Source organism: Sylvia atricapilla, chromosome 5 (genome assembly GCF_009819655.1).
Source record: "Sylvia atricapilla isolate bSylAtr1 chromosome 5, bSylAtr1.pri, whole genome shotgun sequence".
In the NCBI taxonomy this organism is placed as follows: Eukaryota; Metazoa; Chordata; class Aves; order Passeriformes; family Sylviidae; genus Sylvia; species Sylvia atricapilla.
This window is the reverse complement of record NC_089144.1, coordinates 3,811,275-3,838,786: the sequence shown is the minus strand read 5'-3', so window position 1 is coordinate 3,838,786 and position 27,512 is coordinate 3,811,275. Positions and strand designations below refer to the sequence as shown.

The following is a 27,512-nucleotide window of genomic DNA, read 5'->3' as shown; positions in this document are numbered from 1 at the left end:
ATTACCCCTTGTTCTATTGCAATGGTCCTTGCAAAAAAAGCTTATCCTTATCCTTTTTATAAACCACTTTTAAGAACTGAAAAATTGCAGTAAGATCTCCCTGGAATCTTCTCCAGGCTGGAGAACCCCAACTCTCAGTTTTTCCTCAAAGGAGAGGTGCTCCAGCCTGCTGATCATCTCTGTGGCCCTTCTTACTCTGTACTCATCCCAACAGGTCCATGTCCTTATGTCATCCCTGTGTGGCAGGGTATCCAGAGGTGGATGCAGCCCTCCAGATGGGGTGTCATGAGAGTGGAGTAGAGGGAGAGAATCCCCCCATGCTGCTTTAGATCCAGCCCAGGATGTGCCTGGCTTTCTGCCCTGCACCCATTGCTGGGTCCAGCTTTTCACACCCTGCAGGGCTGCTCTCAATCCTTTCATATTCCAGCTTCTATTTGTCTTTGGGATTTCCCCAACCCACGTGCCAGGACCCTGCACTTGGCCCTGTTGGCCCACCTCTCAAGCCCACCAAAGTCCCTCTGGGTGTCATCCCTCCTCTCCAGCATGTCAGCTGCACCACACAGCTTGGTGTCACCAGCAAACTTGCTGAACAACACTGATGTTTAATGCATCAGTTTAATATTAATAACTTTTGGTCCGTCAGATTTAATGGTTTCACCCCAACCAGTAAAACCTACAAACATTCTTATTAACAAAGCTTCAAATTATGAAGGAATAGATTTCTGCTTACTGTAATTAATCTCCCTTTAATCCCATATTTCATACTTACCCATTAGTTTGCTGTCAATCTTGACCTTATCTGTTTTTATGGATAAGTTAAGTTGTAGGGTCTCATTTGCACTATAGGAGAACTAGAAAAGATGATATAATAGAGATATTTATACCTTCATTTGGCAAGGTTAATTTCATGCATTTCATATGATTCTCAATAATCAGACTCGTGAAGGTTTTAAAACTCTCCCAAGCCTTCTGGCCTTTTTTCATCTCGGGCAGATACATTTATAGAAAAATGTTTTAATGAACCTAATCCTTCACAATCAGAATTTTCAAGTACCAAGGGACAGCAATATCTGAACACTCGCTTTTCATTAATTTAATTTACATTTGGTTATAAGTTTCTAAGCAGCAAAAGTGCTGTTCAGAGGCAGTAAGTATAGCTGCTGACCCTGCTGAGTTCTCCCTTCCCACACCATCTGGCCCCATTACTTCTGTGGGCACAGCAGACTCGCACCACATGGAGGGGAAATCTCTTGCATCTTTTACAGGGCAGCCTCCTAAATTTACAGCCAAATCACAAAGGTTCACATGCTCCAAGACATGAGCTTCTGCTCATGCCGAAAGAGCAGCAATGACAATTGTTGGGAAACAAGAAGAACAAATAAAAAAACAGACGCTTGATAAAGCAAATGCTTTGTGCTAGGCACAGATGATGCAGAAATGCTCATTAATTCTCAAAACTAGTTAGTGAGCTTGTAAGGCATAAAGTTTAAAGTCAGCATAACATTTGTGAGTCGAACTTGGAGCTTAGAAAAGACACTATTTTTAAAATGTTATTTTCTTTCTCGGTAAAACAAGCAAGAGTGAAAGAAGCGTAACTACTAGGTAGTCAAGCAAACACATATTGTTACCATTCTTACCATTCCCATAATGAATAATAATAATTTATATAGATAATTAAATGGGAATGTGGAGAGTGAGAGCACTGAAATTCTTGCATTTTATCCTCAATCATTTAACTAGATTGCAAAAAGAGTGAAGAATTAAACAGTAGTGGTCTCAAATTCCTCTAGAGACATTTCAGTGATTCCATGGGTTACACAGGTAGAGAAATCCAGGAGCAAGACTGAGGGTTTTGAGGGGAGACTTCAGGAGCTCTGAGCCAAAACTGCAGCCTTTGACTACTACTGCCAAAGGAGAATCTCCATTAGAGGTGGTTTTATTTTCTGAGGGAAACCTGTATTACCTGTACAATTCTGGACACATGTGGCTACTGGAACAGTTAAGAAGAAGAACTGAGTATATTTGGTAGGAAAATCATATTTTTACATTTACCTCTTTACTCACGAATGAAAATTTTCCTTCATCTGACTCATCAACAGAAGCCTCAAATTCAAATTGGCTGTTTCCAACAATAAATTTTTTACCCTAAGGATGAGAAAATTTCAGTTTAGAATTTGTATTGCATCACCAAGCATAGTAAAATACCATCAGGCAATACCCTGTTCAGCACTGGAAGTAATCTAACACAAATGAAGAAGGCTTAACTGGTTATAGTCATCTTCTCAAACAATGCTAGTGAGAAGCTGAGACAGAGCAATCTGTGACTTTGCTGCACTCCTCCAACATTCATTCAGGGCAGGCACACCAAGAAGTTCAAGGAAAGCAAGATCATATATAGCACTCTGTTTTAGGGAGCATTTAGAGAAAGCTAAGAGAGGTGAATACTGGATGGCTTCACACATCAGATGTGTTATTAACAGAGCTGTGTGAGTTCTGCCTTAAAGGTTTTCTCTGTAGGGATTCTGGGCAGAGCATCAATGCACGTGTGGCATGGGAAATGAGAATGAACATCTCTCGGCTCTTGCTGACTTCCTCCTGCCTCACCACGACTCCAGCTGTATTTTCATAGGACAGTCTTCCATGGCAGCACTAATTTAAGGGTATTCCTACCTCCTAGACATCTTCTTCCCCTCTCTTCTCCCTAGATCCTAAATCTATTGATTCCTGTCTTAAGTCCATAGCCCATACTGACCTTCTGCACTGACAAAACCCTCAGCTCGGCTGTTCTGTGATTCAGTCAAAGAACTTAGCTGGCTAAAAACCTCATCCCATTGCATTGTTCCTGTGCTGGGATTTTCTCCTGCCTGTAGGACAGACATGCAAACAGCTTTGCTAAAAGAATATCAGAAAAAAGTGAGCATCAAGAATATTTTCAGACAGCAATGTCGATAAAGACTTTTCGCTGTGGAGTTGGAGACACAGATGTGACATTAACACACTGAGATCGTGTAGCAACAGCCCATGTTTATTGTCTGCCAGTTCCTTCTATAGAGCTTTTAAATTTTTTGTGCTCATAGACATGGTTGGTTAAGGGTTTCAAGTCTGCTTAGCCAATGATAATGGTGTATTTGTGCTTCAAAGGGGTTGGCTGAGGTCCTCTGTTTGGGTTTGAATCTGACTTCTTGTTGTTGTGTTCAGGGACTTGCTAACTTTGAGCTGGGCTGGTCGAGCTGGTGTCTGTTAAGCCAAATTATTTGTGCAGCTATAAACCAGCTGTATCTGCCATAAAGACTTAGGAAATCACAACTCACTTGGGGACAAGACAACCTTCACCTTTACAGACTCACAAAATGGTTTGGGTTGGAAGGGACCTTCAAAGCCCATCTGTTCCCACAGTCCTGATGTGGGCAGGGACATATTTCCCTGGACCAGGTTGTTCAGAGCCCCATACAACCTGGCCTTGACCATTTCTAGGGATAGGGTACACACAAGTTTCTCGGGCAACCTGTTCCAGTCTCTCACCACCCCCATTGCAAAAGACTTCTTTTTCAAACTACCCTCTTTCACTTTAAAAAATGTTGCTCCTTTTTCTGACCCTACAGAGCCTGGTAAAATGCCTCCCCATCTTTTTTGTAAGCCCCCTTTATATACTGGAAGTCTAAAAAAAGATCTCTCAGGAGCTTTCTCCAGGCTGAACCACCTCAATTCTGTCTCACTCCCTCTCTGATCATTTTTCTGTCTCTGGACACATTCCAACAAGTCCACATCCTTCTTGTACAGGGAACCCCAGAGCTGGATGCTGTAGTCCAGCTGAAGTTTCAGGACAGTGGACTAGAGGAAGATAAATCTCTAAACTTTGACCTGCTCCCCACACTTCTTTTGATGCAGTCCAGGATACTATTGGCTTTTTGGGCTGCAAATGCACATTGCCAGCTCACATCTAATGTTTCATTCTCAAGTCCTGAGGGCAACTCTCAATCTATTCAACCCCCACTCTGCATTGACCCAGGTGCAGGACATTCTCAGTGGCCTTGCTGAACTTCTTGAGAGCTTCACTGTGGATGTAAAGAACTAGTCCCTGGTTTTGACCAGACCCATCTGACTCTTGGGGTGCACACAGCAAAAAAAATGATGGTTACTCAATTCCTCTTTTCTGCTCCAAAGGTTGAGTACATTTTCTTCTGCTATCGTCTAAGTCTTGGGTATGAGCATCTTATTTTTTTTATTTGTAGCTACTTCTTCAATGTTGGAATCACAAGATTTAGGCCACTAGGGTCACTAGGTTTATCTAATTAATGCAGTGGAAAGGTTTTCTATTGCACCTTCACTGTGACAGGCTGGGCAGTGGACATGAGCCCACCAAGGTTTGGGGCTGAGGAGGACAACGTCTTTTAACCAGACACGGGATCTGATTCGAGGCTCTGGGTGGTTATTTTATAGAAGAAAACAAACCTTTTACATTTTCCTTCTAGGAAGCTACATATAGAAAATAAAATACTGACTGAGCTCTGAAAAGCCTTGTCTGAAAATATACAGCCCATTCTGCTTTACAGAAAACATCTATACAGTGCAAGTTTTAGAGCACCTCCTTACAAATATTTTTTAATAGGAATGCTATTTTTTCCTGCCCCACATATTTTAATATAACATGTGTTTTTTAAAACTGTTCCAATTCTGCTGCTCCTGTGTAAGGCTTTCCCACATGCCTAACAGCAGGCTCTGGGAGAGGAGGAAAGCTTTGGTATGTGTGACAGCTGATACCTGGAGTGCATTGAAATTAGGAGTTGCTGTACCAGGCTCTTGAGCAGAAGGCAACGGAGCTCACAGTCAGTAGTTTTGGTACAAGAGATGTGTAGCAAACACTAGGAAGCAGGTTAAACATCAGACACACATGATAAAGACAAATTCAAATGGGAAATTACTTTTAACGAAAATCTTTGGCGGGCTAATAGGGTTATCTTGATGTGAGTACATCTGTCTCTCCTACTGTGCCAATCTTTCAAGGTCTCAGCTGGAGAATGCCTCTCAGAAATTGCATGCAATATGACTGATCAGTACTAAACTTCCCTCCCTCTGCCTGTCCTGGATGGGGCTATTCCCACAAGAATGACAACAGCTTGGATTTATCTCTCCTTCCTACTGAAATTCATTCAGGGGAAGGAGGGGCAGAAGAACAGTGAACAGCTCCTCCTCTTTTAGGCTATTTCCCTCCTGTGAAAGGGAATCATGAGGAGACTTATTCTTTGTACTTTAAACATTTACAAGTTAAGAGGAGCATACAAAATATACTTCCACCCTCACTGGAAGAACAGCAGTTTCCATACTTCCAGTATAGAAATCTGTTTTGATATAGTTCTGCAACAGCAGTTTTTTAAGCCATTTAACCTCTCCTACTCACTAAGTAATCCCTTCAGTGTTCATCTCCACCTGGAGATGAAGATGCTCATATGTTGGATAGTGCACTTAGTCATCCACAGCAAGGCTGGGAGTGCAACAGCCCTTTAAGTAAAGCAGATTAAACCAAGATAACTGACCTGGTAGTTCAAAGTGACATCACAACATTATTTTTTTTGCTTTTTCTATCAAGAATTTAGGCAAGGAAAAGAGGAGGAAAATGAATATAATGTCCTAATCAATAGACACCTTAAATGTGTTCATAGCTGCACGACTGCTAGCTTCAAAGATGCTGTAATGCCCAGCATATCCTGTGGCAGAGTTGTTCCACATGAGAAGCCAAATGCTATTTAGCATTTGGGCTGTGGGCCAATCCCTACAAAATATCCATCCATGGCTTCTCCTGAACACTCTGTTTTCCAGGAAATGTTTACCAAAGGCTGAGTGTAAGTTATGCCCTTCATTCAAATGAACTTTCAGTCATCAAAGTTACTGCTTCAGATAGCATAACCCCACAGGCATGACTGCCTGTATGATTACAACTATTTCATGCCTTATTTGTCTGTTATCACATATATTAAAGGTCTGTGTATAGAGCTGTAGCTGGTTGTGTCTGTGTGTGTCTGCTGAAGTCCTGTCACTAAAGACATTCTTGTTTTGACTTAAAAGCACACCTTTGTACCAGGACACATGGAGCTGATCCCATGACAGAGATGACATTTTCACATTACTTCCACCCGAGAAAAATTACTCTGACATCATTTGACACTCACTGCTCTCCAGCATCTTTCCAGTTTTGGGACTATACATTCACCTTGACTTCTTACAGAGACCTGAACTCCTCATAAGCCTTCCCAGTTCTAAGTTAAATAAATACATTCTGTAGGCAAACTGGCAAACATTGCTACCCATGACAAAGTGTTCAATCCACAGGATGTGTCTTTGCATTTGTTAAAGGCAATTGGTAGCTCACAGAACTAAAAAAAAAACCCAGCAGCCTTTTCTCCATTCCCCTTTTGTTACTAGTAGTTCAGAAAGATTAAAGTGCTTATTCATAGAATAATAAACTAGATGAAGTAGTTTTTGCATTCCTGCTGCTGTTTCTCCTTGGAAGAAAAGGGTCCACTAGAAGTCAAATTCAGCACATCTAGATTGTGCATCTGCCCTGAATTTCTCTAAAGAGAGAAAAGGCTCTTCCAGTTATCTCAAGGGAGCAGGAAATGATTTTCCTCTTGGGCAGAAAAACAGCTCTTTACAACGCTAAACAAAACAAATACAAGTATAATCTCCAGAATACTTTTCAATTTTTAGCAAGGAGAGCTGTGGGTTTATGAGAGGTGTTGTGTGCCACATGTTGCACACAGTCAGACATCCTGCCAGGGACCACTTCTGGCATCCTGGAGAACAGACCAAATTCACCAAATCTGCATTTCACTGTCTGCATATATTTTATGGTCTTCAAACAAAAAGTGTTTCTTTTTGGCCATATGTTTTTATAGCCCAGTTTTCATATATGTCTATAGCAGTGAAACACATCATGGTCTTCATATAGTGCTTACAGGCTGCTTTTAGCACTTCTCTGAATAACCTTCCTACATTGCTACTCTTCAGGCCTGTTGACCCTTTTCCATCCCTTGGCAGGAGTAGCAAAGGTGATAGAAGGAATTTAGAAGCTGTACAGTACTTCAAATTGAAAAAGGGAAAAAAACCCCAAACAACAAACCCTCAAAAAGAGGAGCCTTCTTTCCCTTGATAGATGGCTAGTGGTTAAAGAAATCAATGCACTCCCCAAACGTGAACATTTACACAGAAACAATGAATAGAAACTGATAATAATGCCTGAGCTATCACCTAAAAATTATTTTTAAGCCTTATTTTTATGCAACTAACAGTAAAATTTTGTGCTCTGTCTAGACTATAAAGCAATTAAAACCCTGGGGTCTATGTGACTTAGAAGCTTTGTAATTTCTTTTCTGGAAGCAAGTACTAAGAAAGAGAAACCTTTGCTATGGGTGAGAAAATACCTGATCTTCTGGTTTGATGGTCACACACACACACACAAGATTATTTTATCCAAACTAAGAAACATTTAATGTCTGAATGCCTTTTTGTGTTTGAAAGGTGAAAACTGAATTAAGCACACAGAGTGATGTCGTTCTAGAACAATAGCAACAAACCCCACCAAATATTTCATTAGAAAAAGATGTGAAGCATCACAATTCCTACATCTCCTCTCATTTCATTACATGAAAAATAGTTGTCCAGTGTTTTAACAGGTCCAAATTGCATTCTTTAAAATGCCCCCTCCATTTTAGTAGTTAAGAGTATTTTTTTCCAGCTCTGATTCTCTCTTGGTGTTGACTCTACCACAGTAACCAATATTAAATACACTTGAATGTGTAGCTCTTTTCTTTCTTTAAATTACAAGCAGGATCTCCAAGACACATGAACTAATGCTTTAGTTTAGGGGTGTGGATGCAGTTTAAAAGACATTGAAATGACAGCTAGCTTTGAATTAATCTGCTTACCCGATAATAATCTAGATGTTTTCCCTCAAAATACACAGTTGTTTGGTACTCCATAGGTATTATTGACGGGTCAGGGTTTAGAAACTGTGGGCATTCTCCTTCCTGGGGAGAGAAACATTTTGTATGTTATTACAAATAAAAAGTCTTACCACAACAAGCTCCAATGGCCTTTGGACAATAGAATGATTGTTCTGAAGAACTTCATGCTTAAAATACAGTGACAGATTTGATTACACCCTTTCAAATTAGACATGCTAAAAATGACTGCAACGTATGTCAAAGCTGTGGGTGATTATCTCTCCCTGCCTTGAAATCTTGTTCCTCCCATTGAAGCAAAATAGTAAAAGGAACAGAAATATCCTTTCAGGAGTTATTCAGTCTCACTGTCCCGCCTCAATCACACCCTTAAATTCCCACCCCCACACTGTCACTAAAAAAAAAAACCACCTCACACTTCTGGAGTTAACTTTAGAATCATTTTCATACCTCTAATTCAACCAACTGATATGAGAGATCCAGCAAAGAAAATATTGCAGTGTTCTAATAAAAACCCTAATAACCTTATTTTGAAACATTACCATATTTTGTTTAATCACATCTTGTACTGAAGAGGACTCTTCACAAATATGTCTCTTCCAGTCCCACTGGCAATTCCATCTATTGCTTGCACAGGAATAGCATCTACAAATATAACATGGCAGTCACGACAAATTGTCAGGTTTTTTCCTCCACTAACAAGAAAAGTAAATGAAATTTCATATCTATTCATGGAGGGCAGATCAGTCTGTTAGAGTGTCCTTACTATATTAAGCTCCAAACTTCATAAGAACAGTTCAAGAACTCCCCAAAAGCTATTTTATCCCTTAAATAAATATTTGAGCAAGGATCAGAAAACCACAGCATTGGGAAAAACTTTGAGATCAAGCCTGAGAGGACTGGAAGTGATTTTGTCCAACCTTCACACATAAGGATGAACAAAGGGTTTGGGCTGGCTGCACCTGCCCTATTTGAATGCACTGCAACCCAAAACACCAAACTATTATTGTTACAGAGAACAAGTAGGCACACAGATGTGCACTTTGCTCACCTGCAGACACATTAGCAGCTACAGAAATGGCAACACAATGAACTGGCCTTAATTATATGTGCCAGGAAAATCTCTATTCCATGCTCTATGTTGGCTGGCTCACAAAGTGCCCTTCAACCATTTTTAAACTCCATTAAAATGTAAGAAAAAGGATTTGGACACTGGCAGATTTTGAATGCCAAAGGCTTAATTATGAAATGGATTGAGTAATCCAGGTGCCAGTTACTTAACACACCAAGCCACAGGATCTAAACACTCAAGAAGCTGAAATACTCACGGCTGATTTTCAATAAGATTCATTGCTTCTTCACAGTCATAAAAAGGGTAAGTATGTGATGCAAAAAAAATCTTGTTCTCTTCAAAGGTTAACTGAAGTGGAACCGAAACATGATCTATCACAAAAGAAAAAAAATATCCAAGTGGTTGTTGAATTCTTCAGCTCTTGAGCTGAATGATACAATGATAACAGTTTTATTATTTTACAGGACATAAGCAAATATTTAACTATACTGTTGACACTCTGGAGCTCATGACTTTAGGTCTGTAAATTCTGGGGTTTTTTTTTTAGCTTTACAAAATATTTCAGCATACGGTTTTCAGAAGAAAAGCAGAGAGAGAAAAAAGGGAAGAAGCAAAATTAGAGAATATCTTTTTTTTGTGGAAGTGTATTTCAGTGGTGCTACCATCATACTAGAATTTTAAAGAGTCTAGAAGGACAAGGAAAACTGAGAAAGGACATAATTGAACACAGACGAAAACTGGCACAAGAACAGTCATTTTAAATAAAACATTTTCTTAAATATGAATATGTCTGCATGTAAAATGACTTCTTTCATTTGTGAATTAAGAATGTTATGTGAATTCAAGCAAGTGATCTTTGTGGTTAATGCCCAAGAGTGTCTGCAACAGTTACCACAGGCACTTGTGAGTTTGAGTTTGCCATACATGATTTCTCCACAAATGTACTTCTTGTCTGGATTATTACTAAAGAGTGAAACTGTTTGAAATACCTTTTGCAGAAATCATTAAGCTCTTACGACAAGCCATTTCACAAGCTATTGAGCAATTTCAAACTCTGCTTTCCTTGAACAAGTTCTTGGAAGACCATCAGCTGCTTGGCTGGAAGTTACCTCTGCCTGCACTGGGTCCCCTTGAAGATTTCAGACTCACAGGAATGACAGGGGATTTCCTAACAACAGGACTGAGAAATGGCACCCTTCCTAGAAATTCCTTTTGGAACCAAGGAACCACAACCAAAGCAACCCAGTCTTTTCCAACATCAGTTGGGCTTCTTAACAGTAACTCAGGACTGCCAGGAATATATAAACACCATGCATACATAGAAATACCTTAAGGGCAGGTGTCAAAAGGATGGGGCCAGACTCTGTTCTGACAGAACAAGGAGCAAGGGAACAAACTGAGACACAGCAGGGTCCATCTTTACTTTGAGGGTGACAGAGCACTGGAACAGGCTGCCCAGAGAGGTTGTGAAGTCTCCTTCTCTGGAGACATCCAAACCCCATACTGGACGAGATGCTGTGCAATCTGCTTTAGGTGAACATGCTTTAGCAGGAGGGTTACACTAGGTAACGTCCCCAGGGCACTTCTGCCCCTAAAAATTCAGTGGTTCTGTGAGTGGTTGTAGCTGCCTGCCTTCACCTGCTGTCTGCTGAGTTTCTGAGCACCCTTTTATTACTTTCGAACATCCTTTTAGATGTGCAACCAACTCAGAGAGTCATATTGTTTCTAGATTACTTGTTTACTCTAATTCCTTCTCTGACAGGCTTCTAGTCTTACATTTAATGCTGGATGACATCAATATATCAAATTTATCAACCTCATTGCTTTAAGTCCTGCTTTACCAAATATTTAGGGAATAAGAATTGGCCCTAAATAACAGAGTGTTGTTTTAACACTTAGAAGAATCTAATACCATGACATACTCCAGCTAGTGTAAAATTCAATGATGAGATTTTAATGTAATTACTCTCCCTGCAACTGAAATTAGATTTTTACCTGTTTCAGCCTTAAGAGAATTGAAACTTATCTTAAAAAGTGCTTCCAAGTACCACTTTGACAGTTCATGACTGTTATAATGCATATAAAAGACTTATCCTCAGGGGTATGTCTGCAAGCTGTAAGAGCACATGTTTTTTTGCTTGTAACTTCTCTTCAGATTTTTAAATCTTGATACATAATAAACAGTGCCGTGTAATGAGTTTCATTCCATGTGTTTATGCATCAAGATGTATGAATTAAAACATGAACAAAGCACTGTCTAGGAAATTGCACAGAATTATGGCTGGCAACAGACCTTAGGCCTATAATCAGTGGTTCAGAACAATGATGCAGTCTTTAATTATCCTGTGAAGTATTTTTCCATCAGGCTTACTGCTGCAGAAGTTGGAGCACACACACAGAAGAAGCAGAAGCCTGGATGCTAGAAAGGACAGCCTTGTAACAGGAACCAGAAAAAAAGCCACTGTAGTACTGTACAGAGCAAAACTAAGAAGTCAGACACGAATTGCATCATAGCTGAAGCAGGTATAAACCTCTTCTGTCCCCACAAGTCATAGTGCTTAGGCTTAGGTTAGAGTAACAGGGTTTGGTTTGTTTGGGGCACAGAACAGCACCTCTCTGAGTCCATGTCTATGTCTCTACCAAGCTACTGCCTCAGGTTCCCAGCAGGAACACTAGGGATGCTGCAGCTCATAAATATATCAACAGAAAAGGTTTGAGCAAACTGACAGTTCAGCAACAGACTGTTTGGGGAAAAGGACTGGAAGAGGGAAAAAATCCCATATTGTAGGCACCTCATATAAGAGCATAAGATTAGGAACAGCAGTCTTTGTTGTTTTCTCTTACTATCCATGTAGGGTAGCAATAGTTCTTTACCTTGATGTTTTGGTGTTGGAGGAATTATATCAGGGGGATCACAGATAATAACCCCTTCTTTCAGCTGAGCAGAATGCACTGTTTCACCAAAGGTACAGCAAACCTTGTCACTCTCAGTCAAAGTTGGCAGCGGACTCACAGTCAGTTCCACCTGGAAACAAAAATTTAAAAGGGTCAAATATTTGGAAGAAATGAGCTAAGACCCAGTAAGACTTGGAAAATTTCAGTTTCAAAGGTGGATATTTTAGCTAGCATCACAGAACATGGTTCACATGGTTCTCTTTTTCAATTTTTACTTCTTCCCATCTGGTAATCATTTCTCCTTAAACCTCTACCAATTTTTCCAGGCTGGGTCTTTATTGAATTAGACTGATACAAAAATCTCTTGTGCTGTCAATGCATTAGATCAGAACAAAATTGTCTGTACAGACACACCCAAAACCTTTTATTCTTGTCCTCAGCATCCAATTTAGCAAGAGCAAACAGAGTGCTTAACACTTAAAACCTGACAAAATTAATTAATATTACATTAATCATAGGTGTTTTTAGAGAATAATGAAAACAGAGCTGGATAGGAAATGGTGGAGTTTGAAAGAGATGAACAGAAAAGTGGCTTCCTCAAGGCTCTGTGCATATGCAAAAAATCCAATACTGAAAAAGGATTTCTGAGTGGTGGTGAGATCTTAGCTTCCTCAGAGAAAGCAAGCACCTGAGAAACTAAAAGCAAAATAAGATGGGAAAACTTAACAAGGACAGAGAAAACAATTCAGCTGAAATTTGGGATGCTGTTCTTGACTTAATGTTTCAAGTGGGTTAATTATACAGTATAACTTTTTCCATTTTGTATTGCTGGTAGAAAAGGCAATTATCCCTTTCTTACTGAAACTAGTTATACTCGACTAATATTTTTATTCAACAGAGAAATGGCCTTAACACAATGTTTACATCATTTAGAAATGAAACTGAAGTGACTTGAAAGAAGGTTTCTTTATTTCTGATTAAGAGGAATTAAAAGCCATTTTATTGATTTTACTTGCTGACCACCCCTGGTAAGCACTTAGTCTGCACTAGTGTGCTGCATTTGGAATTGGAGCAAGCTATGACACCCTGATCACACTCCACAAACTCAGTTTTGTTGCCACAGAGTCATTTTCCATGCTGAATTTGCCTTCTCCATGTACCCAGACAGACTGTGTAGGCAAATCCACTGCTGATTTTACAGCAACAGCTCGTGGCTTCACTGCTTACTTAAGTTCACGCTCAACTAAGTTGAAAGGGCAGCATGAAATCTCCCCTACCAATTACTTTTTATGGGCTACACAACACTGTGCAACCCTTTCATAACATTCAGGTAAATGTAAGTGCTTTATCATCCATACTAGTGCATCACTTTGGTTTAACAGAGGTCAAAAACATGAACTCAGCCTGAAAGAACAGCAGGCAAGAAAGAGCACTGTGAGAAATTACTGAAATAGCAAAACAGTCTCCTACTCCTGGTCTCCACTGTGCATACAGAAATGCAGATATTCATCTTTCTGGTAGCCACATCAATGTGCAAAAGCATTTTCCTGTTCTACCTTAGCAGGAGCTCTGCGACTCATGTTTAGAGGGTCTGCACTGATGATAGTCACACATGTGCCACTTGGACTCCACAACCAGTGGTTCTCCTTATCAGCTGTTCCACAGTCAGCCTTCTTGGTGCACCTGAAAACAAAAAAAAAAGAACAAAACTCAAAGCACTGTTATAGCTGGACTCTGCTTTCTCTGAACTATGCAGCAATTTCATGATTAGAGTCTGAAATTACAACAAAAGATGACTACAAATTTGCTTTAATATTGACTAGTAAGGTTTCTATTAGAGAATTTTTAACAGAATAAGTGGTGTAATTACAACTGATGGTTTGACACGTCGAAAGCAATTGTCTGTACTATTTTGGACAGCGCCTTGAATTAGACAACCCAAATCCATACAAGAGGCAGTCACAGCACAGGAACCATGGGGCAGTGGAGCCATCTGAAATCAAGCTGATAATCTTCATAGCAATATATAACAACATCCTGAATAAGAGGGCACAAATTGGTTCTTTTTCTGCAGGTCAAAGGGCAGACACCTATTTGCTGCCACTGACAAGACACAACCCTCAGGAGAGCCAGATACAACAGAGAAGTATTACTGGGGGCACACAAGCTTGTGGAGAATCCTGGGTAACCCCAGCACTAGAAATGTTAATTTGCAGGGAATGTTTTCATTAATTCCTGCCACTATTTAAGACCTCTCCCTGCCAAGGCAGGGTTACAATTATGGGAAGACAAGAGCAGTTGTGCAGCCTCACCAAAAACACTGGAAGATTTTCCCAGCTAAGAACAGGAGGACAGAAGCTGCACGTGGCTACAAAAACTTGTTGAGGTGGGGACAGTCTCATGTGAATTCTTTCCATTCTGTGTAAAGTTTAAGGGGAAATGCTGTAGGATGTCTGTCTGCTGCAGCAGAAAGTTGACTATTAACTCATCAGGGGCTTTTAACAGAGGGCAGCTGTTGCACAGCTCTGTCAAACCTCCTTTAAACAAATTATTTACATACAGAGTCAACATTTCACATAACATATCCCTAAACACACTACTAAAGTGCTGTGAGTGATCATGAGACAGAACTGAAACGAAGCAGGTTTTTTCCTCCCCTCTGGAAATCAGTACCAACAAATGTGAAAATTCATGTTTGCTTGTTCTCAGAAACCATTAATATTTTGAGATATTGAGGTCAGTGGTCATATCAGAAACCTGAAGGGAAATCTAAGGAAAATTGCCTTTTTCATGATATATGCCAAAGGCTTCAACTCCGGCGGCCCAGGAGGAGTTTGAGGTTACATTCCAAATTCTCAGGTTTCATCCACAGCAGCTGAAACCCCAGTTACAGTATATTACATAAACCTGCACACACCACGGAAGTTTCTCTGCAGTGCTCCATATTATGCTGCATCAGGCTGATAGGTAACCTCATGCAATAGTTCACATTTTCAGGCAGGAAACGAGAAGCCTGAAATTCATCTGCATATTATAATTAAACAGCCCCTTTGTTCCAACGGCAAGAAGTTAGAATCACGAATTCCCAGCCACTCATGCCAAGGGGTTAATTAATTTAGCAGTCAAAAAGAGAACTAACTGCAGGACTGCTCTTCCCTCTCGGCACTCCAATCAATGCAGAGTGTAAAGAAGAGACATTCCAGGGTTCTTCAGCGCTGTCCTAGTTTACATGGGCTTGAATATTCATTCGGTGAACCTCTGCAGATAGTCAGCAAAATACCACTTTCTGCTCTCCTACAGGTAGGTGAGGGTTCCCTGTAGCTACATGTCTTGATAGATGATGTTTCTGTAAAACCAGCATTTGAGCTATACACTCTATTTTAGACACGGAAGAGTTTTTTCTCTTATGTTCTTTTTTACACTTTCCTGATGCACTTAAAATATACGCCATAGTTTCTGAATTTGAAAATAGGGAGTATTTTTTTTTTATTTTCTGGGAGAACATGCGACTGTACAGTCAAAAGAGCGATAAAACACTCAGTTAGAAGATGTATAATTACTCTCAGTACCAGCAGAAGAGTATATATTTTCCCAAACTAATCAAACCTGAAGAACTCAACGGGGACTTTTTTTTTGCGGGCGCAGAATGTCGATATCGATTATCGATAAAATTAAACTCCTGTTGGGAGCATGAGGCTGAGTTGTCCTGGGGTGACTCTGATGCCTCTGTATCCCCAATTGTCTGTTCTGTGTGTGCTGTAGGTTGTGTTCTGTACCTTTAGGAGTGTTCTGAGGGTGAAGAAGACACACTCAGTTTGTTTTTGAAAAGTGTTCACTCCTCTACATTCCTTTCTTCCTTCCTAGGGACGGTGTGTTTGTCGGATACTTCAGAGAGGTTTTTTTTTTTTCTTTTTAGTTAGTTTAGCTAGCTGAGGCAAAGAAGCTTCCTGGACTGTTTTTCTCCCTTTTTCTTGGGACTGTTTAAGTCTGCTCTGGACTGAAAACTCAGAGAAGTCTCTGGGATCCGGCATCTGTGTCCCATCCAGGGCCTGGACCTCGGCATCTTCCAGCACCAGAAAGACTGAAACTAACTTCTGGAGAGAACCTCCTCAGTTTGCCATCCCTCTTCAGAGCAGAGAGAGGTTTTGTTGTTTAATTTTCCCATCCCTCATGCCCGTGGGCATTTTGTTTGTTTAAAGTTAGGGTCCCTTTGAGAGGTCGGACATGTCCACACTGATGCAGTGATAAATGTCGTATTGAGGTCTATTGTTTGTGCGTCCATATTTATCCCCTTACAACTTTATTGACATTACAAGGCACACAAAGAATGTACACATTTGCTGCCTTAAGGTGGCTACTGTATTAGCACCATACATCGACATGTGAACACCCATTAGTACCCGAAATACCTTAAGAAAGAGAAGTGAATTTTTGCTGTGCCACAACCTGAATTTCCACTGCGCCACAAAGGCCCACAGGTCCCACAGGCCAAAGGGCCCAGTCTGGAATTGCTCACACCTCACTCCAAATACAAATCACGTCCTTCATCTCTTAGAAACTCCGCTACATTTGTTAAATAAATAGTTTTTTCCACTTTTCTCTGAGGAATTTTTTATTTTTTCCCCAGGACCTGCTGGGGGTGAGGCTGTTTGGGTTTGCTCCGCAGAGGAACGCCACTCAGAGGTTTCCTCCCAAATTTAAGCTAACCCAGGACATTAATCCAAGGAGGTGGGATCACCATGCCAAGCAGTCACCCCGAGCACACAGCAGACCCTGAGCAGTCCCAGGGCTGGCAGCTCTCACCTGCCCTCCCTGACACACCAGCCGCAGTACGGGTCTTGACTTAACCCAGGACATTAATCCAAGGAGGTGGGATCACCATGCCAAGCAGTCACCCCGAGCACACAGCAGACCCTGAGCAGTCCCTCTGCCTGCAGGGAGCACTCACCTGCCCTCCCTGACACACCAGCCGCAGTACGGGTCTTGACCTAACCCAGGACATTAATCCAAGGAGGTGGGATCACCATGCCAAGCAGTCACCCCGAGCACACAGCAGACCCTGAGCAGTCCCTCTGCCTGCAGGGAACACTCATCTGCCCTCCCTGACACACCAGCCACAGGAGGGGTCTTGACCTAACCCAGGACATTAATCCAAGGAGGTGGGATCACCATGCCAAGCAGTTATCCTGAGCACACAGCAGACCCTGAGCAGTCCCAGGGCTGGCAGCACTCACCTGCCCTCCCTGACACAGCACTCACCTGCCCTCCCTGACACACCAGCCGCAGTAGGGGTCCCTCGCCTGCGCGCACTTCTCGCAGTCCGAGTACTTGTGGCAGTCCTGCACAGGTAACCGGTACACCTGGAAAAACAAATACAAGGCAAACATAACAACTGAAGACAGGATGAGGAGATGGAAACATTGGTGGGTTTAGCTGGGAAGTGTCATTGCCTACGGCAGTTGTGTTATTATACTCAGAGCTCAGCTTGATTTTAGCAAAATGCATATAAAACCAGTCTGTTCTTTTCTGCCTTAACAAAGTCTAAATTCACACGCTTTTTTTCTGCTTTTTTCCCCCACTCTAATATTCTCTAACCTGTCTTCAGAGTAATGTAGGACATTGTTATAATCAAGAATTACGACCAAGCCTTGCAAAAATTGAGCTTTTCAGTTCTTGCAGTTATATTACTTGTGGGAATCTGCACCTCAGGATAGAAACTGGATCAGTGATGCTCTGAATTCAAGAAACAGCAACTGCAGGGTGGACACTTTCAAAAGGCTAACTTAATAGTGGCTAGATAATTTTTTAAACAGAATATTCTCCCCTCCCTATCACTACCATGGAGGTGAAATTGTTTGGAAATGCACTTCCAGGCAGAAGGCATTTCACAAAGTCTGCAAGTGTGAGAGAGCCAAGGTGCTTTGGGTTACTGCTCTTCTCAATGCACTACCTTCCACCATGGAATACACTCCCTAAATAAAATGGAAATAATTATGACAGGAAGCAGCAGGAAAAAGAACATCATCAGTTCTCATGTCTCGTTCCCCCAGTTAATATACAGCTTCTGGTTTTGATTTCCTTTGGTGCAGAGAATAAACAACATTTTCTTTGGCCCACAGAAAGAAGAGCCATTCCTTTTAGCTGTGCTGCAGCGATGATGCAAGAGGAAAGCAGGACATACATCTTCCAGTTATGACTACATTTTACTTTTAAAGAGCACAAAAAGTGTAGAAACTGAAACTCTGAGGTTAGGCTTTCTTACAGTCTCATTTTAATGTAATGCCAGTCTTGTCTCACTGGCAATTATGAAGTTACTTTGACAGTCTGAGTTTGGCCTTTTCTTCATATTTGGAGAGTTAAAAAAAATGACTCAGTTAAGGAAAATGTCAATATTGGGCAATTTTCTTGCATTTATTAATACAGGAGTTTACCTTTTCAGCTTCTTTTTAGCTAACTGGAGCTGCTTTACTGGCACTCTTTCACTAACTAGTGCCCATAAGTAATTTAATATCCAGTGAATGATATTTTTTTTTTTTTAGTGACAAAATACTTGTTTCATTATTCTGGCAGGCATGAACAAGCCCTAGAAATCACCATCTCCAAGTTTTGTATGACCTTAATGACCAAAAAATCTTCCAAACCAAAACCAAACCCCAAAAAACCCAGATCTTTTAACAGCCAATTTCAAAATGCAAATAAATTAATTTTAGAGCTTTTTGAGTTGGCACTCTAAATCAAAAAGTGTTCAAAACTAAAACAAGCAAATAAGCTCGATCATGATAAGTGACTGCCAGAGACTTCTACTTTCCTCCAAGTACATTAAGTACCTTAAGGAATCTGGGATTAAGCAGCACAGAGGTGCTCAGCTCCTTTCCATGTCCCACAAGAAGGTGCAAGGGGTTTCTCCTGCTCTGTGTTCAAGACTGAGGAGCAGAGGGGACTGACTGCTGAAAGTGTTTGCTCAAAAGCCTCCACTGCTTTTGGCACCACAGCAGAAGCTGGGAGAAAAGAGGGGTTTGAAAGGTGAAACAGGAAGGAAGAGCTTGATTCTGACTGTGGATCTGAAGCTCTGTGTTGTTTTTCCCTGTGTTTTTTTTTGATCTGATCTCTTTTTGAAGAAGCTAACATCTACCACATCACCACTTCCACTTTGCTCAAGTGCTCACAGGGCCCAAGCAATTAATTTCTAAATGCTGGGGCAGTCTGCATCTGCCAGATTGCTCAACAGCGTGTGTGCCTGTCAGTGCAGCCAGTTGTCCTTTATTGTTTACCTTTAACCATTAAACCTCACAAATCAGGGTTCTGATATCTCTGTTCCCACACTCCACAGCCATGCCGAACCCAGAAGTACATTTCATCATTATTCTTCCCTCCTCGCTTATGTCACTTTGTTTCTCCCCGCTCTAAAGGCTTCCATTCTCCTCCTGTCTATCTGCTTCTAAAAGTGGGTGGGACTGCTCACTGTAATTAACTCCTGGAGATGACAGTAATGCAATGCCATTACAGAGCTCCCAACTTTAGCTATTCATATTTAAGCTAAACAGGTTTTGTAAAAGAAAACTATTATTCACATTATTCAGAGTATGTCTACGAGAGCAGCTTGGAAAAGATTTAAGTAAAATCCTTTCTTCCGCAGAAATTTGCCGCATTCTAAATTTAAATGTTTTGTAGTGATTGAATGATTTTTTTTTTTTTTTGGCAGGTTTTGTCTTCAAAAAAAGTTGTCTGCTCTCTTTCTAAATTCTACCAATTCAAGCTGACTGTTAGCAGAAAGCTGCTATCCCTTACATTGCTCAGCTGCTCTCCTTTACCCTGCTCAGCAGTACCCACAGTAGCCTGCTGCAGACCTCAGGGCTTTTACATAATGTGCCAACTTGTCAAATGGGGGGCCAGGCCACCCAGAGTTTTGTGGACAATGTTGAAGCTTGGAGTTGTGTTCCAAATCTGAACAGAAGCCAAATGAGAATTATCAACCGCTCAAAAAAAAAAAAAAAAAAAAAAAAAAAAAAAAAAAAAAAAAGAAAAGAAAAGAAAAAAAAAAAGTAACCTCTGTCTCACACTGTCCTATTATGAAATGCTTTATCAGTTGTTTTTCTGAATTTTTTCCAATGTTGTTGCTAGACTAAAAACCTCCAGCTAGGCTATAACATTCCTGCAGCAGGAATTTATATTAATCCTTTTATAAAACAGTCAGAAAACATTCTTCTTGCACTGTCTTCCCAAATACTCTCCTTTCACAGCCCCCTCATTCTCCCTGTGTTAGTAGTGTGGAGCATTTCTCATGTTGCATTCCATGTCACTGACAGGGCTGCAGATGGTCACAGCCTGTCACCCACCTTGTCCTGGAGAGCTGCTGAACAAAGTGTTTGTGGCTGGCAGCTCCAGCCTCCACAAAGAAAAATGTCACAAGAGGGTTACTCCTGGGGGTGGAGGAGAAATCTGGCATCCCTCTCATCTCCTACTTGCTTTTTTCCTCCTTTTTTTTTACAGATTCCCACTGTGTATTCACCTTACAGCAAAAAGAAGGGGCCTAGGAGAGATTGCCCATGCCTTTCCTAGTGAAACTGGACTTTTCCTACTCTACTCAGTTCTAGCAGAAGCCTGAGTGCAATTGCTTCTCAAATGTATAATTCTCTCCATTGCTTCTTAGTTTTTGACACTAAGACACACCAAAACTCCTGCTGGCTTTACAGACGTGTTAGTGTGAGCACATCAGCCACCAGCATCCCGAGTCCTGAAGTGCCCTTGAAAGCATTTGATGGCAGCTACAGCACCCACTGGTAGCCCACACATCCCACACTGAGCACTAGGGCTGCCTGAGCCTGAGGCCTGCTGGTGCCAAACATCTCCATCCCTCTCGCAGACCCTGTCTGACAGCCCCAGAGGGGAACTCACTTCCCATTCCCAGTCACGAAGCATCGCGGATATTACAGTTCTCCAAGTCACAGCAACTCCATCAGCTTAGACTTGAGAAAGGTTTTCATACACACAGAACAGGGGGAGTCCCACCAAACAAGGAAATTTACAGAAACAACTGAAGAATGTATAAATCTAAGGTTAGGTTGCAGAGAGTAAAAGAAGGCTGGGTCCTTAACGCCAGCAGGACACGTTACCTTGTCTGTGGTCATCACATACAGATTTTCTTGGGTTTGATCAAGCACCAGGTCCTTCTTTACAGGTTTGTTTAGTTCAATAGTAAGAGAGCTGTACTCAGTTGCAGTGGAGGACAGGAACACCTGTTTTGTGGAAGAAAAAACAAGGTGTTTAACGTTGCCTTTCCCCTCACAGGGGTAGTGACATAAGCAGAATGACAAATATCATTATATCTGGCTACTGCTGTAAGACAGTAGAAATGTTTCTAAAAATACATTAAGAACAAAAGGAGGACTAAGGTGAATCTTCAAAAAAGACATTGAGGTGCTGGAGAGTATTCAGAGAAGGGCAATGGAGCTGGTGAAGGGTCAGGAGTACATGTCTGATGAGGAGAGGCTGAGGGTGTTCAATCTGGAGAAATAAAGGTCTAGGGTAGATCTTAGTAGTCTCTACAGCTACCAAAAAAGAGGTTGTAGTGAGGCAGGGGCTGGTCTCGTCTCACAATTGTCAAGCAAGAGGGAGAGAGGAAAAGGCCTCAATTTTTGCAAGAGAGGTTCAGATTAGACATTGGAAAATATTTCTTCACAGGAAGGTTTGTCGAGCATTGGAACAGGCTGCACAGGCAACTGGTTAAGTCACCACCCCTGGAGATATTTAAAAGACATAGAGATGTGTCACTGAGGGGCACAGACTCATAGAATCACTAAGGCTGGAAAGAACCTCCAAGATCACAGTGTCCAACCACTAAACTAGCATCACCATGATAACCACTAAATCAAGTCTCTAGGCACCACGTCCACATGAATTACCACGCAGTTTGGTGGCACTTGGCAGTGCTAGGTTTAAGGTTGGATATGGCCATCACTCTCCTTTCAAGCAGTGTTGCAAATCTTGATATTTTAACACCACAAACAGGTCAAGCCTTGAGCACCTCACAACCAGAATTTATCAGAGCTTCAGCCTGGGCTTTGTATTGCCACCTCTACTCACTGAATGACCAGAATGACTACAAAACGGAAAGTTGCTCTCAAACCACTATGAGCTTGAATAGAGATAAGGCAAAAAGCTGTTGTTAGACTACCTAAGGCTGTTTATATAAAGCTCTCAGTAGGTATGTAATCCTTTGGGAAAAGTGTCATTCAGGCAATGCTAATTCAATCTGTGTATCAGATAGCCGAGGTACCTCTGAAATAATGCTTCTTTTCTTTGAGATGAAAAAACATCAAGCTCCGAGAGAATTCACTCCTAATATGAGATTTTATAATTCCCAGTTTGACTTTTAGGTCACAACCTTTTAAACACCTTCCAGCCTTTTTTTTTTTTTTTACCTTGAGGATTTTACCATCTGATGTTCCCAGGAAGGCCACGGTGTGCCCGTTCTCCACCGCCACGGTGACGGCCGTGAGATTCATCCCTTCCTTCTGCAGCACCGGCTTCTCCACGACACCATTCCTGCTTCCCAAAAGGTATGGCAAGTGCTCCGAGCCACAGGGGAAATTTTTGCTTGCATTCTAATAAGGAATAGCAACACAGAGTGATGTTAAACATTCAGATCAGTAATTCCTAGCTAAGAATGAAGTGCAGCCCTATTACTAGACAATATAATAGCCCTCAGACGCTGAAGAGTAGGAAGAGAGAGAAATGGATTGTCTGGGCTTTTGCCCCCAGCCAACAGCCACTAATCAGACTGCAGCCTGCTAGTTGAGAACTGCTTCCATGCTTTCACTTTCCAGGAGACACAGGGAGAGAATTTTTTTTTTCTGTTTCATAATAGCAGCAGTTTAAAAATTAACCAGTTGGTTTAATTAAAATGAACACGTCACAGAGACTGGTTTGACCAACTTTGCCTTGAAGACTGATTTTTTTAATTGCTGTTTTGTTTCCTACTTTGCTGCAATCCATAGAAAAGCAACTCCCTGGCAACTGTCTCATGAACTTCAACACATTCCCTCTTCACTGCACTTTAATCCTGAGCTGCAGCAAGAGCTAGCAGAAGGAAGTTCATTCACACCTTGCCTTTCCTGCTATATTTGGTAACAAAACCATCTTTCGGATCTGAATTCCACACCTTTTTGTCAGGAGCCATGACCACTTGTCACATTGAGGATTTCTGTGTTGATGCTCACTCCATATGCAGGGAGCTGCAGCAAATAACACTGGTGGTTCGAGGCAAAAAGTGTAATTTTGACTCATCAGCACTAGTGTGTTACTGTGTGGGAGATTGCTTCAGTCTCACAACATGAAGGATTATGGGTCAATACCAAAAAAAGGTATTCCCATGCCCCATCTCTTCAGCTGTTCACTCCTCTCCCTGGACTATAGCACACCATTTCTCAAGTTGTGCTCAAACAGCTGTTTATGCAAGGGTGTACCTTGCTCGGGCTGGGAAATTAAGACATCCTCCTAAAAGCTGGCTGAGTAATTTTTAAGATGATTCAATTTCTCAACCCAGTTTAGGGTTGGCTGCAGTAATTAATGAGCGGCATGCACGACTGGGGCTTGGGGATAGAGTGATGTGGGCAAAACAATCATAAAGCCAACAGAGATGCTGAAAATTGCCTCTTAGGGACAGCGGAAGAACAACAACTGAATGGTTATAACAGTACCCTTCAAAAACCTTAAAGTCAAGGTAATGACAGGTCATAAAAAGATGGCTATTGTGCTATACAAGTATTTTGAGCCACATCAAAATATGAACACCATCTGAATATAAAAAATCCGGCTATTTCAGTTTTCTTACAAATACAAGTGAGAAAAGAAGTTGAATTACAGACACCATCTAAAAGATCCTTAGTACCTTTTAAGAGCATTGTAAATACATTGACTGAAACTACAATTGTCTACAGTGATCACCTGGAAGCTGATCATGGGTGGAAAAAAATCCCTGGATTTGACTCAGTAACTCCCATAGTTAAAAGAAATGCATTTAGGAAAGCAACACTTATATTTGAGAAAAAACCAAATCCTTTTTAAGAGACTCAAAATTTTGTTATTTCTTACTTGACCTGGTCCACAACACCCCCCAGCTACATTCCATTTCTATAGTGAATCCATCTATTGAGTTTTCAGTCATCTTAATATAGTTTAGCTCAAAGCCACTCTAAAGCACATAGTTGTATATTTTCCACAAACTCTTAACACAGATTCCAATGATAATATTCATATTAATCATATTACCAGTCCATGTAATGCACACGGGTTTTCTGCTGAAAAAAGTTTGTAAAATGAGCTGGTGTTCTTTTTAGTGTAGCAATCATTCCGGTTTTTTTCCATCTTTTCGTTGATCTGCCTCAAGGAAAACACACACATTGCAGATTTTAGTGAGCCGTCATCTTTGTTCACTTTGCTGAAGAGTGCAAGAAGAATTTTGTCATCTGAAGGAGTATCTGCAGGTTGTCCCTGCTGAGCCATGCTCTCAGACAGTTCTTTTCCAGGGGTAGTGACATAGGCAGAATGACAGTGGTCATAGGCACCATCATCATCTTTGCAACCCAAGTCCATTTCAAAGTAGGAGTAATAATGGGCATCATCTTTGCACAGACGTGCGATCAGTGTGCGGTTGTTGACAGGTTGTTTCTCTTGTTGATTAAAAATAAAATAAACATATTTTTTGTCCTCGAAAACTGCCACAAACTGTTGTGTGCTTGATGAGTGATAAGCTGACTTAACAGCTGCTGAGTCTGTATACATTTCAAAAATGTCTTTCCCATCCCTGGCGTAAAGCTGCCGAGTGCTGATTATGATCCCATTGTCATTTGGTCCGTTCCCTTTCCCAACAAACAGCACTTGATCATTATTCAAGGAGGTGATCAGTCCCACAGTTGATACGTGCTCATCGTTGCTTGCCACAAAGGACTTTTCCCCACTACTGTCCACGTAATACTTCTCATCACTGATGTTTTGTAGATCTCTGATGGCACAGATTCCCTTAAAAAGGCTTCCACACACCACAGTTGTGTTATCCACCTTGTTCAGCAACAGTAATTTGTTGTAATTGTCAGTCAGTACTGCCTCTTTACATTGATTTTCATCAATGGGAGGTGTGCATTTTTTGTTGTCCTTTCTTGGACCTGTTTCTACAGATCTAATTACTTCCAGGTTTTCTGTAAGCTGATACAGCGCATTTACCACTCCCAAATAGATTATCCCAGTGTCATTGTCCACTGTTAGATGGTTGAGCTCTGTCGCACTCTGAAAAAATTTCAGTTCCTCATTTCTGGATAAGGTGACGCAAAAACAGCTCAAAATGGTCAGTGTCCAGATCCATAAAGCCATTTCTATGTAGTACCTGAAAAAGGAAAGAAAATAACATGAATCATACAGAAAAATACAGTTTAAGCAAAACTGAGAAATGTGGAAGTTCTTCATGACTTAAATACACTTATCCTTGTGCAGGTGTAGACAGCATGAAGATTATGGAAAGCCTCAAATCCTGTTAATTGCCTAGCAATTTAATCTGTTGGGGAAGGATTTAGCAAGGTCATATGTCTAAATGATGATCATATAACCAATTACCTAATTAATCATAAGCTAAAGCACAATGAGAACAGGCAATTTGAAACGACATGGAGTGACAAAATGTGGTAGTGCTTGTCCAGGCACCATCATACCATGGCAATTATTTACTGCTGAAATTTTAAAAATAATCTGGAGAATCCCAGTTTCGAGTAGCTCCTCCTTAAGAGGTGGGGGAAAATTTGCATAAAAGTGTTGGAAACATTTGCTATTGTGGGCTTTCCCCAGAAAGGAAAAAAACATTCCACTGTGTACAAGCAAGTCTGGATCTGGCTGCTGATGCAGCCAGAAGATGGTAGACCCCTTAATATCCAACATAGCCTTTGATTGCTGCTATGCATTAAGGTCCAACACTTCCATTCACTTAGAGCACTGCAACTTATATACTTTCAAATTTGTCTTAAGAACATCAGTAAAAATTTTTTTGTGATTATCATTCAGTTACCTTTTGTTTTTTAATCCCTTTCAGAATTGTTAGTCCCCAGGCAGATCGCCTGGCTGTTTGGAATTAGAGAAAGTCCTTCTGAAACTTGTAAACAGGGGTCTAATTTTAATCTGAAGAGTTAAATGAGAAGTCCCAGCTGACTTCCTAAGGTCTGAATATTTTGTTGATGTGTTCTCAAAGTGTTTAGTTCTGATAGCAGAAAACAAAAGGTGGCATGCTTGGACACACTGATGTTAGTGGGAAAAGATGAATACTGTTTGGAAGAAGATCAAATATAATCCATCATATTTTCATTTTCAAAGCCAGATATGGGATTCTTTAATCTGATGAGGAAAGAACCTGTAAATTTACAGGGAATCTCAAGTGAAATCTGAAAATATCTGGAGTCTAAATAGAAAGGAAACAATTTAAAACACAGAAAAGACGAGAGAAACATCTAACAAAGCAATCTAACAGGCAACAGTCTCACAGGAGGAGGAAAAATGCATAAAATGCCCAAACCAGAAACTTAAAAAACATAACTTAAAAAAAATATCAATAAAGGAACCATGCTCCTTTGTCACCTATTACTTCTGTTTTGGCAAGAGCAATAAACTCTGGTGGGATGTGAAAGAGAATGGCTGAATCATCATTTATACTGGATAACTAAGACTAAATGTTAACAACCTGGATGTAAAAGTTTGAACAGAGAAGGAAGGACTTTTGTTGTAAGCATAAGCCATCTGTGAGCCTCCCAAACCACCTCAGCCCTGCCAGCAATATGTAAAGATAAAGTGTAAAGACAATCCAGTATCTGAGTGTGTTTTGCTCCTCTATGGAGGAAATGCATGTGCAATGGTGAGAACAACTGTCCTGAAATCAGAGTGACTTGAATTTCTAAATCCCCCGAAACCTACCAAATGTAACTCAGTATAAATAAAAGTTAACTTCAATCTTGTCTTGCTGAAGTTCCTATCATGTACCAAACTCAGTAGCTAGCTATAAAATGATGCCAAAGACAAGAGAGCACAGCAGCAGCAGCAAAAGCTGAACTTTCTAATGATAGATTGAGTTCCTACGACAGTGACCAAGAAAAGGCCAAAAATTATAACCTCTTTTCAAGACACATAGATTTCAGTTCATGCTTTGCAATGTGATGAGGTGTTGAATCTCTTTACAACAACTCAGAATTCTTCTGAATTCTTCTGAATTCTTTTCTTACCGCTCCTAAGGACTTCAATTTTCCAGCTTTGATCCCACATTACTTCTCCATTGCTAAATGAGATATGCTAATGCTTGTCAACGAGTTTCAAATATTAGCCCTTACAGTTATCTGTAATCAAATAAAAAACCAGCTTGACACACTACTGCACTGTTGTTTCATACCAGTTTTATCTACTGGTATTGCACAAGGATCAAATGCAGAATTGAGATTCATTTGTTCCTGCTTTTCTCACAACGTAATTATTTTTAGATTATTACAATCTCTGCTCTCAGTCAAAGAAACCCCATAAATAGCTCTACTTACAAAATATGCCTTAAATGAATGGAAAAT

The 27,512-nt window shown here is 40.8% G+C and overlaps 1 protein-coding gene across 1 annotated transcript in view; it reads right to left on the bottom strand.

The window, feature by feature from the left end:
- LOC136361252 (plexin-B2-like) overlaps positions 1–27,512 on the bottom strand; it is a 171,039-nt gene that overhangs the window by 51,230 nt on the left and 92,297 nt on the right. The window contains 11 exon segments of the mRNA XM_066319029.1: positions 770–851; positions 2,053–2,145; positions 7,923–8,024; positions 8,501–8,603; positions 9,287–9,401; positions 11,905–12,055; positions 13,482–13,608; positions 17,185–17,285; positions 21,039–21,161; positions 22,347–22,529; positions 24,196–25,306. Coding sequence (XP_066175126.1) covers positions 770–851; positions 2,053–2,145; positions 7,923–8,024; positions 8,501–8,603; positions 9,287–9,401; positions 11,905–12,055; positions 13,482–13,608; positions 17,185–17,285; positions 21,039–21,161; positions 22,347–22,529; positions 24,196–25,306 — 2,291 coding nt within the window.